Here is a 12,693-nt window from a genome sequence, read left to right on the forward strand (position 1 = left end):
TGGACCTGTTTAGAAACCAAGCAGACCGCCTTTGTATGTGGGCCAAACAACCGACCAGTTTAGCACTGAAAAATACAAGGCCACCTAAATGTGAACACTTTAGAAGCTACCGAGTCCGGTCCGTGCTGGCCTAGATGTGAAAGCTCCATATCTGGTCCTAACAAGTCAATTATGCTCACTGCAGTCAGCATGAAACAATACACAGACTAAACAGGGTAACACTTTTTAAACAATGTAAAAAATAATGGAACTTACAAGTGCAGGTCATAAAATTGAAGTATCATGACTAAGTGGTAAAGCTGTTGATTTACCTGTCAATCTTATGTTCCTACCCTCACCTATGGTCATGAGCTTGGGGTAGTGACCGAAAAAACAAGATCGCAGATACAAGCCGCCACATTTATTGCTGCTGTGTCAAAAAGTTTTAGAGCATCAACTAATTGTCCTAAAATCAACTAATTTCATTAGAAAATACATATTTTCAGAAAGGGAACTTGAGCCTTTTCTCCTGCGGCAAAGACTTGTGGGTAATACTGTTGCCCGAGTTCCGCATCACTGCGGACTTGGGTGAAGTGCAAATGAACTAATCCACTGCCAGTGACGACCAACGTCATCATTTTAAATCCAACCGTTCACTGCATTTTTTTTTTTTTTTTGCTGTGTGGGCATCGGAATGATCCCTCACACCATGAGAACAAACATCTCAGCTCTAAAGCCGATCTTCATCCGCATACGTCAAATGTCACGTGATCAGGAAGCAGAAAATCCATGTGTTAGGAAATTGTTTTCGGCCACTGCTGTATAAAAAGTGAAGCGCGAACCAGAAAAGCTTCTGCCGATCACAATTCAACAACGGATTATGAAAGAACGGATAACGCTCGAAATGCGCAGATTCTTCCTGATGTAAGAGGTGAGTCTACGCTTTGTTTTGGGTGTTTTGGCGTCGACATCATCCTAGCGCGCAACGTTCTGTGACTCTTAAAAAAACAGTAAAAACCGTGAGAATCGCTGGTAGCGAAGGGCTTTACCAATCAGCAAATGGCTGGCAGTGAATGAGTTAAGGGTGCAATGCGGGTGTGGTCAACTTCCGCACTTGAGAATTTACTTATGTGTGCGAAGTGGTACAAGTGATAATGCTGCTGGAATTCATAATTTTATCCTTCTCAGCAGCCAACACATTCTCACACTCTAAGCGTCGAAAAATGACGCAGTGTGACCAAGCGTTTGTTTCCAACGCGTTGGGAGCCCCTGCGCATCGGGAGGCAGCATGCTGTGCCAGAGCGTCTTTTTCTGATGCCCGCGGTAAAACAGAGATTTCACCCCAATCCTAACCTTAATCCTGTATGTCAGTTTAAATTTTCCGTTATGCGTGTTTGAGAGGAATGATGAAACGCGAAGCAAAGCTTTGCATGTGCTAGCTAGTTAAGGTTAGGATGGGGGTGAGGGGAAGGTTAAATAGCAATAGGGTAAAGGTCACAATTCGGTCAAATCTCAGTTTTACTGCGGGTGTTGGAAGCCGACGCTCTGGCACAGCGCGTCATTTTTCGACGCTTAGGGTGTGAGAATGTGCTGCAGGTGCACTCCATGTCCAAAATGTGTGTAAGCCAGGTCCTTAGTCAACTTAAAGTTGCGCACAATTTTACGCTACGTTTTCTTTTATAAATCCCAAAGTTTGCGTGGAAAGTTTCTTACGCAGTTTTCCGACCCTATTTTGTGCGTAAGCAAGCTTTATAAATGAGACCTCAGTTCATTAAGCCAATGAAACGTTTCCTGGTCGTCTGACCTTAACCACATGGAAAATCTATGGAGTATTGTGAAGAGGAATATGCAATATGCCTGACCCACTAATTCAGAAGAGCTGAAGGTCACTGTCAGATAGGGCTGAAACGATTCCTCGAGTACCTCGAATAATTCGAGTACAGAAAAGCCTCAAGTCAAATTCTCTGCCTCGAGTCTTTGTTTAATTCATGTTTAATTAATTCATGGCTTTGAAATCGCCCGGGATCATGTTTCACCCAGACCGGAATAAGTGACGCACATACACACTGCACTGAATGCACACCCGAGTAGCGAATGTAACTTAACTTTCTCTTAAGCCATGGTGGACAACGTGGACCCCGGTGGAGTGCGAAAGACAGAAAATGTCAAAGGTGTGGGACAATTTTTCACATCGTAAAGCGGTAAACGTACTCCAGTGTAAATACTGTAAAATGGATCTAGCCTACCACAACACCACATCCTCCATGCTGCAGCACCTGATCAGGAAACATCCACATGTAAATGTCACTTCTGCAAGTGGACTCGGAGGCCCTCTATATATTCTGCGGACACTGTGTGACTTTTTCATTTGTAGCACTCCGTTTCAGCTCACAGTGTGCGTCTGATAGTAACACGTCGGACCTAAAAATGTGCTAAAAATAGCAGTTTTTACACAACACGTCAGACTTTTTATTGTGCTGTTATTGATGTCTGTTGTCCCTCGGGATTGCTGCAGGAGGACAGGTATTTATGAGTGGCGGAGGAAAATGAAATAAAGTAAATAAATGTTTTGTGATCAGTATAATTCGACATAACCACGGCAAACATGCTTTCTCGACTATCCTTGTTATTGTGTGAGGAAAATAAATAGAAATTAAAACGGACGTGTGTTAATGGGGAAATAGCTCGCGTGCCATGTTTGCGCATGCGCCATGAGCAGTGCTGGTGCTGTTTGGGCCGCAGCTGCTCGCAGCGCTACTTTCTTTCTTTCTTTCTTTCTTTCTTTCTTTCTTTCTTTCTGTCTGTCTGTCTGTCTGTCTGTCTATCTATCTCTTTCAAAAATAAAAATAAATAAAACATAAACAATAAGAAATACATAACAAAAAAATCTAATTTGAATGAAAAGGAGCAGAATGAAGAAAAACATCTTATAATTTCTGCCCCCTTTTCCAGAAGAAATAATCAATTTATATACAATTTCCATTTGTCAGACACACATACAGATTCATTTTAAACTTTTTCCTGTTCTAAATTCCAGTGTGATCATGATCATTGATTTAATTTACATTTTCATTTAGTACACTCAATTTGGTACATTTTTTGAGTATATTAAATGACAGAGTTTTTTAATTTCCCTTTTAAGGTTATTCCATAATTTAACACCATTTACAGATATATTCCATTCCTTAATTTTAGTTCTAAATCTAGGTTTTGTAAACACATCAGTTTCTTTCAGCATGTAATTACTAGTTCTCTTTTCAAATATCCCTTGAATGTTTGTTGGCAGAGTACCTAAATTGGCTTTATACATGGTTTGTAAGATTTTCCAGTCTTTTCAATCATGAAATTTCAGTAATTTATATTTAATAAACAATGGGTTCGAAGGATCTCTACAGCCACTATAATTGATGCTCAGATCTCTTTTCTGTAAAATAAATAAGGGTTGTGTATAGTTTTTGTATGTTGCTCCCCAGATTTCTACACAATAAGTCAAGTATGGAACAATCAGTTCCATACTTGACTTATTGACAAACAGTTATCATCCTGGTTTTTGTCTGGCTTGTCAGGCTAGTAGAAAAATTGGCTCAGGTTGTATACTTATTTTTTGCACAGGCATTTGTTTACTGTGAAATAAAGTTGAAGTGCTGAAGTTTTGAAAACTAATTTTGAATAAAACTTGAATAATAACTGTCAGTTGCTTGCTTATTTTAAGAGGTCTTTCATATTTAAAACATGCTATTTGATATAATGGTCTACAAACACAAAAGGGTAATTTATTAGAGTACTCGATTGCAAAAATATTCGATAGCTGCAGCCATACTGTCAGAGCACCATGGACTCTCATAACACCTGAGCAGACTCCATGCCACTCCACATTGCTGCAATAATCCAGGCCAACGGAGCCCCAACTGAGTGTTGTACATGCTCATACTTTTCAGTTGGCCAACATTTCTAAAATTCCTCTTTATTTTTTTGGCATTGGTCTAAATCAGCGGTTCCCAAACTTATTTAGCCGCGCACCCCCTTCTATGTCCCGACCATGTCGACCCCCCCCACATACACACACACACATCGGGGCATGGCTCTATATATATATATATATATATATATATATATATATATGTATATATATATATATATGTATATCAGATGTCAAGCTAAACAGACAGGGTTAAAAAAATTCCCAATCACTTTCATTTTTAAATAGTAAATAATAAACATTCGATACCATTACAATTTCCTTTGATTTCATTTAAAATAAATATTTGGAGTGCCCAGGTAGCACATAAACAATGCAATTTAACGGTTTTCTTAAAGTAGGAACGTTTAACTTCTGCGGCCAGAGCGCTCTCCTTCCTTCTGCTCTGCGTAAACCTGAGCTGATCACCTACTTGTGCGTAATCAAATGTCAATAGGGGACAAGATATAGCCATGATGTTCACTTTTACCTCAGACCAACTTATTGCTGTTTTATGGTGTGGCTGAATCTGCGATCCGCTGCTACGCTGACTGGAATAACAAATGGTGCAGTAACAGGGCTTGTGGTCAGGTTCATGAGGAGTCACTGGCTGGAGCGGACCCGACTCTTCCCAGAAGCTAATATCTTAATTTGACCTTGAATGAAAAATAACCTCTTAAAAGTTTTTATCACGGTGGAGGCAGCGTTCATTTCTGCCTTCAGTCTGACGGCGCGCCGGAGTTAAAGCAGCGTGCGTGCTTATTGATTCTGTGTGTGTGCGCGCGCACAGCCGCTCAAGTTACCGCGTCTCGTTATTGGCGCTATTTAAACTTCTGCCCAGCCCAGATGTGCTCACATGTGCACCCGTGAGCCGTGGTTCCGCTGGAACGCGTCTGACCTCTGACAGACTTACTCTGAACTTCAGATCTTCAGCGCGCTGTCAATAGCCTGAATGGGAATCATTTCTTGATTTATTTTGTTACATCCACAATGTTCTGCGTGTGAGGTTTACAATGTCAGAACACCTGCATGAGACAGGTGTTAATTACAATCTGCCAGAATGACTCACCTTCAGATTCCTCCAACACCGTTAAAAATGATCAAATACGGAACATATCGGCGTGCGCAGGCCAGAGTGCTGAAGCTCGACGCATTGTTATTATTATGAAGCTAGGGCACATGCGGAGGACATGCGCGCGCGACGGAACATATCGGCGTGCGCAGGCCAGAGTGCTGAAGCTCGGCGCATTGTTATTATGAAGCTAGGGCACATGCGGAGGACACGTGCGCGCGCGCGACGGAACATATCGGCGTGCGCAGGCCAGAGTGCTGAAGCTCGGCGCATTGTTATTATGAAGCTAGGGCACATGTGGAGGACACGCGTGCAAAAATATACTTGTTTTCAATTACATTTATTGGGCCCACTTACTTTTTCTTAGGGCAACCCACAAATGAGTTTCTACAATAATGGTGACATATGACAGACTTCTCTGCGCTCCGCAGCCATTACACTTTTTACCTCGCGCACCCCCTAGCGGCAGCTCGCGCACCCCCAGGGGTGCGCGCACCACACTTTGGGAATCCCTGGTCTAAATCAAGCCTCCACAACAGAGCTCTAAAATTGAGTCAAACCCGGAAGTACCAAAAATTGCAGTTCCACCCTCATCCACTGGGGGCTGGTGTCAGAAGCGAGCGAATCCTCATTGACTCCCATGTTAAAAATACCAATTTCACAGCAGAAATAAACATGTTTACAGCCTGGTACCAGAACATGTTTTTGTTTAAATGATCTAGTTTACACTCATGACAACTATGAGGGGGGTGAATTTGTTTCTCACTCTTCTGTTTAAGTGTATTAAAAGCCTAAAATTCTGTATAATTAATGAGCATCCGACCCACGTGACCACAGAGCTAGCTCCGTGGAAAGGCCTCAGTAGAGCCTCGGTCTGGCTTGGAAACTGCTCCGGCATTTTGAGTCTCTGTGTTTGTGTATTCTTTTTTGGATATATTTTTTGTGAAATTGTTGGACAAAATGACTTGCTGTGGCATTAATTGCACTAATAGAGCGTCCAAGGAGTCTCCACTTCATTTTTTTTCGGTAAGTAAAATTATATTTATGTATTTTAGGTCACTGACAAGCTGAGCTTAGATTTTAACATGTACTGTTTAACCATGAAATTTAAATGTAATAGGGTAAAACCCAGTGCATTTCACATAATGCTGCACTTTAGAAAATGGGTTGAAATATAACATGTTGGTGGAGCTGGGTTCCGACTATTGGCTTGTGGAGCTCTCGGGAGACCGATGTTTTCCACCCTTATCCCCTCCCCGCAGCCCGGTCCATCTCTGTCTGATCGCGGCTCCTGTTAGCTGCACGGGCTGACGGCTGGTTCTCCCAGTAGCTCGGCGCATCGCTGTCTGATCGAGGCTTCTGTGTGCTGCGGCGGGCTGACGGCTGGTTCTCCCAGTAGCTCGGTGCATCTGTCTGATCGCGGCTTCTGTGTGCTGCGGCGGGCTGACGGCTGGTTCTTATGGCAAGCCAGAACCGCCAAAATACGCCACTTCTCCCCGCAGCTCAGCGCATCTCTGTCTGATCGCGGCTTCTGTTTGCTGCGGCGGGCTGACGGCTGGTTCTCCCAGCAGCTCGGCGCATCTGTCTGATCGCGGCTTCTGTGTGGTGCGCGGGCTGACGGCTTGTGGAGCTCTGGGATGGAAACCTTTCCACAGGTCTCGGAGACCTCTGTGTTCCACCCGGTTTTACCCAGCGGTCAGCCTGGCGTATCTCTGACTCAGAAGCTCTGGTGTTGTGCACAGTTAACTCCGGTTGTAGCTAGGTTGCTACCTCCGTTAGCTTAGCTCCCACCTCCGCATTAGCTTTGGGTTAGCTTCAGGTTAGCTAGTAGCTATTTCAACAGGGTGTCGTCAGTTGATCCCAGCCTTACAGCCCCACCCTCAGCTCCTCCTCTCTTCCCTTTTATGGGATTGTCTGGGCTTGACGGAACCTGTGACACGGTCAAAATTGCGGTGGTGGCCACCTCCTATTTGGCCTCAAAAAAGTGATATTGGAGCCTATGGAAAGAAGATGTCCACGTATATTATGTCGATGGTCTAAATTGATATTCAAATTTTTGTAGATACTGATTTGGGGATTTTCATTAGTTGTCGGTTATAATCATCAATACTAAAGAAATAATCATTTAAAATATATCAGTCTGTGTGTAATGAATTAATCTAATATACAAGATTCACTTTTTGAATGGAATTACCTAAATAAATCAACTTTGTCATGATATTCTAATTTTACGGACAGCACCTGTACTTGACTCATAGAATACACACAGGATGATAAGAAATGTAAATATTTGTCTTATTTCAGCAGGTTGCAGCATAGGAAGAACACACAGCGGAGAAGCACAGCTAGCATCGGCTCCAGTGATGATGCGTTCAGGGACACACAGAATAACTGCAGTTTACATAAAGGTTTTCAGACAGGATCGATTCTGACTCTTTATGAATCAATTCTGAATCTTTATAAATAAGAATTGCGATTTGGGCGTGAACCTTTTTTTTTCCATAGGCACCTCCCATTTAACTATTTTAGTGGACTCACAATAACTCCCCGAATCTAACCATGAAATGTGGTTTGTTTCAAGCGTTTACTTGGTAATCTGGCATTTCGAGAACCACCTTACTCTGTTCTTTTAATAAAAGACATCAGCTGTTTGATATCGACCAACTACACCTTGTTAGCAAGAGGATTAGGCTCACCTCAGTATAGCTATCATGATGTAAAGCAGCAGTTGCCCAGTTCATCAGCTCCTTCTGTTTTTGCTTATGTGAAAACTGCTTTGTAAAGATGCAAAGCTAATTCATTAGTTCTCTTGGATTTTCATATTGAATTATGCTACAATGTAGAAAACTAAAAAGAAAAAGTAATTAAAATATGCTCTTGCCTTCAAATTCAATTGGACACACAAATGTGTACATTTATTTTTTTATAACTTTTTTGTAGATCTTTAGTTGCACAATGAATTGTCTCTTGATTTCACTTTAAAGGGCAGGTCAAGCATGCCTCAGAGTCCTTCTCCACCCACGAATCAATTCTAAAAACTGCAACATTTGTAGGCGTTGCCTGGCGGACCGAGACAAGTGACAAGACAATGGGGAACAAGACAGTGCTAGCTCCCTTCACTCTGAGCAGTCATTAGAAGTGGAGGACATTTCTCCCCCTACTTACCCAGACACTCGAGAAGAAAGGGACCAAGTCTATTTGGAGGAGACAAGCAGACCCAACAGAACCAGCTCTGAATGGTACGTAGCAGTTAGCCATAGCATTAGATTAGCTGCAGGGTTTGGCTCCACGGTCCTAGAGAGCTAGTATTCAGCATGTTTTACAGATGTATCTGCTTCAGCACACCTGGTTTTAATCAGCAACAAATAGCTGAGCTGCTTAACAGCTAATCTAACCTGTTAAAGCAGGAAAACCACTGAAACGTGCTGGATAGCAGCTCTCCAGGAGCCCTGGGCTCAAGTTACAATCTGCTGCATAGAAAGTTAAGAAAATACCCCATGAGAAAATTATTCTGTAATGTGTTCAGCCCACTAAAACTGCCCTGATTTCATTATTTATTTACTGATACCAGCTGCTCTCTTGGTCGTAGGTGATCCTCTGGTGTCTGCAGCTGGTCTCCTCTGGTGGTGTGGTCAGGATAAGGAGCTTCCAGAACAATGTGCCTTTCAATGATTCCTTACCCCTCTAAACAGTTATTTGTTATATTAATTAAATAAATCTCAATTTATATATTTCCTGTTTTTGTTCATGTCCATAAATACTTAAAAGCTTGTTTTAATTTCAAGCATGTTTAACAGTGAGGTGCTAGTTTAATTCATCACAATAGAGATAGTTAAACATGCAACAATGTGATAATTAAATTAATGTCATTTATAAATATCCATTAAAATATAAAACTGGAATCAAACTGAGACAATTGGCAGCACAAAAAACTTGTCAAACACAATATTTATTATAATAATTGTAGGCAGACAGGAGACAGAGGTGATGGAGGTTCTCAATCATCGAAGGATGGCTGAAGGCTTTCCAGGAACAGGAGATGTGATGTTGTCTCTTCTCTCTCTATTCTGCCAGATGAGGTGATCGGTTACAGGTGTGTGAGGACATCCTCATGCTGTCATAACCAGATGACAGGAGTTATCAGGTGATCAGCCAGGCTAATGATGAGATGCAGAAAGAAAATAAATCCAAGACAGTGTACAATAATAACAATAATATGTGGTGTTGCTCACCTTATATGCTCTTATAGAGTATTAACGTGTGCCTGCCTCATGGTGTAGAGTCCATATTGTAAGTGTCCTGCAGTAATGCAGGTTATTAGTTAATTTACTTTTAATAGCAAAAACTAAAATATTTAATTTACATGTTGTTTACCAGATGAATCAGCTCACACGCCACCAAGTGTCACAGGGCCAGAATCAGTAGTCTCCTTCATGATGGCATGATGTAATCTAGCTCCAAGCTTGCAGCAACAACACACGTGTAGCAATAAGCTATGAAACAAAAAACATAGTTAATGTTAAAACTCAAAGGCTGTAATAAAGATTAAATAATGATTAAAAACAACTCACCTTTACTACACAGTCTGACAGCAGATTACTTGGGTTCATTTAGCCTGAAAAAAAAATTATATATAACATCACAGTGTTGTGAGAGGTCGCATCCAGAGATGATGACAAACGTGGAAAGCAGAGCAAGGATGAAGCTACAGGTTTTTCTGTTAGATCAGGAGGCCCTGAGGTAAAATGGGATGTTGGTGTGTCTGGGACGATACTCCTCTTCAGTGATGACCTGCCAGGCTGAGATGTAAGGAAAAAAACAGGAAACAGAGTACATTATTATTTAGAATGCTTTTACCTGGATCAGTTCATAGAGCTTGTTCTGTCATTCAGATGGAAGCTGCTCAGAAGCTCTCCACCACACCTGGGTCTGTTCAGGAGTGTAGAAGCTGCTCTGGCTGGAATTCCCATCATGGTCCCAGTGTCAGACACACAACTGCTGGGATGCTATGTGAAATATATAGAAACAGCAAATATACTTATAGCTGTTTTTAAAAGCAGCAACACACATGTAACAATAAGCTGAAATGATGACATAATGTTAAAACTAGAAGGTAAAGAAAGCCAGATTGTTAAATAATTCACCTGCAAGGCTTCTAGTCTGGACCGGTGCAGGCTGGAGGACTACATCCGACTTGGGCAGACTTAGCTTGAAAAATATAATATCACTTTGTTGTGGGAATTAAGTAACTTAGATCATGTACAAAACAAACTGTCTAATATATGTGCTTTATAACACGGCTGGTGAGTGATCTGACTGCTCTCAGAGCTAACTCAGGGTCCAGAATCAGACATGTTCTAATCTGAATTGGACTCAGCACCAGTTCAGAACCGGGTCAGCTTTTTAGCAGAAGGAGGAGCTGCTCGTCATTGTCCCTCCTGCTCTGTATCAGCGCTGATATGACTAACTGGCACAAAAACTCAACCCGAGCCAGTCTGTGAAATTATAACACACACAACACTCGCTTCGAGCCTGCGGCAGTGTGGACTGATTGTCTAAATTATGTGAACCACGTCCACGTCTCTCTTACTTTGTAATTATAAATATAGCTGCTAAATTACAGTTAGAGAACAATCTTTAGAAGCTGTTAAAAGTAATTATTTAGCTTACTCACCTCAGATTGGGCCCAAAATCTCCGTTTTGGGGAAGTGGCAGTCGGCGGGATCCGGCTAATTACTGGAACGGCTTGGACTAATTTGTGAAAAGCTCTTCAAACCAGCATAATCGGTTCTAACTCAATCAAGTTGGTGAAAGAGTCTGATGTAAAAAATACTAAACTACAAAATCTAACAGCCAAGCTACTCGAACTAAATAATTTTAATACTAGAAGTTTTGCTGGGACTCTGACAAAATGCTAATGCTAACTACCGCACAACTCACTTACGAGCCCTGAATGCTACAAGGCTGATTGAGACCGTGGTGCTTTTATAACCTACAGCCACAGAGCTGCTATGTAGTACTTTTCTGAAATACATAGCATTGTTCTCATTAGCCATTGGCTAAAACCGACTCAAAATAGACGTGTTCTATACTTTTGAGCCGAAGATGGCGCTATACTGACGTTCGCATCAAAATGCAAAAATAACTACACATGTCTACAACACTATTAGACACTCATTTATACTAGTTATCAGCTAAAATAAGTTGATTTTGATGTGACTTGCTCTTTAAAAAACTTAAGCTGTTTGTGCTGAAGTAAATTTCAGAATCACCTTTTTTTTTTTTGTTATTTTATGCACTGTTTTTTTTGTATCCAGCCAGCTCCCACCTAGAAACAGTCTGATCAGTTGGACCTATAATGAGAGAACCAGTGATGATGTAGCCAAGAAGGAGGAGGAGGACTGGGCTTGTCAACTCTGCACGCTCATCAACCAGCCAACAGCTAAAGCCTGTGATGCTTGCCGTACTCCAAAACCTGAGGGTGAGTGAAATTTTCTCTTTTACAGTCACTGTCTTTAATAGGGTGACAGGACCTCTGTGTTAACAAGAAAACAAAAAATGTAACTTTTTTTTTTCTTTGCTATATAATACATGTACACACAATGCTCCAGTGCTTTGAGCAGCGTGGCAAATGCTAAATGACACCGGAGTGAACTGAGTGAAGTTCTCTGTGATGAGAGGTGGTATGTTCCAGCACGAGTAATGACCACTTCTGTCAGCTGGTCATTCTTCTCTGTGTGTCTGGAGATGCATCGTGGCAGCAGTGAAACTTTTCTTTGGAACACATCCTCATGCTCCATCCCAGCTGCAGCAAGCAAACCACAGCTGATTGGCTTAACTCGTATTGATACGTTTCTTTGTACACTGCTACATTTCAAATACATCAAGGACTGAAAATGGCTGCGAGCGGCATTCCAAATATTTCATTTGTCTGGCTCCGGTTTTACAGTTATTTAAGTTTTACTTTTTCTACTTTGAATTCAAATCTTTATCTTTTTTGTTTTAAAACAAAATAAAATGTTTTTTTTTTGTATTCACGGGGTGAATTCTGCTCACACTAACGATACTAGTATTACTGTAATGTACTACAAGTATAGTACATCAAACATGAGTAGCTAAATTTAAAGATTTTAAATATTCTTGACGAAGCATGTTTTATTTTTATTTTGTTTTTTTCAGGAAAGGTGAGGAAGAGTCAGTACATGTATTTATTTTAAATTCTCCAAATCTCTGAAAATGAACAGCACACTTATTGCTCCACATAAAGCTGATGGAGTGCTCTAACTTCTTGATAAAGCCCTGATTTACATGCATGCTGTTATATTTTTCATATCCTCCCACTGTGCATCTCCACCGACACAGCTGGGGGTCGAGGGCACTTCTCTAGGGCACGTTTGAAGCTTTGGAGGAACTGAAACCCAGCTTTTTTTTTTCTTTTTTGTTTATGACCCAACCTCAGTCTGTTTACTAAAAATACATCCTTAATTTTTAGATTTTTGTATATATTTTTCTTTTGCATCTTCAGCACCCAAGGTTGTTTGACATTTAATGTGACTAAAGAGCACAGCAGCATGCTGCTTACTGCTACGTTTTACGACAAAGCTAACCACTTAAAACTAACAACAACCTGCATTTTGTGAGAGCAGCCAGTGCATCAGAATGAGCTGCAGCTGCTGAACATAAA

At 41.2% G+C, this 12,693-nt stretch overlaps 1 protein-coding gene across 4 annotated transcripts in view; it reads left to right on the top strand.

Annotated features, from left to right (window-relative positions):
- neil3 (nei-like DNA glycosylase 3) overlaps positions 1 to 12,693 on the top strand; it is a 38,961-nt gene that overhangs the window by 22,892 nt on the left and 3,376 nt on the right. For all 4 annotated transcript variants that reach the window (XM_070550317.1, XM_015950759.3, XM_015950770.3 and 1 more), the window contains one exon: positions 11,327 to 11,490. In XM_070550317.1, coding sequence (XP_070406418.1) covers positions 11,327 to 11,490 — 164 coding nt within the window. The remainder of the gene's footprint in view (positions 1 to 11,326; positions 11,491 to 12,693) is intronic.

Source organism: Nothobranchius furzeri, chromosome 1 (genome assembly GCF_043380555.1).
Source record: "Nothobranchius furzeri strain GRZ-AD chromosome 1, NfurGRZ-RIMD1, whole genome shotgun sequence".
Taxonomy (NCBI): Eukaryota; Metazoa; Chordata; class Actinopteri; order Cyprinodontiformes; family Nothobranchiidae; genus Nothobranchius; species Nothobranchius furzeri.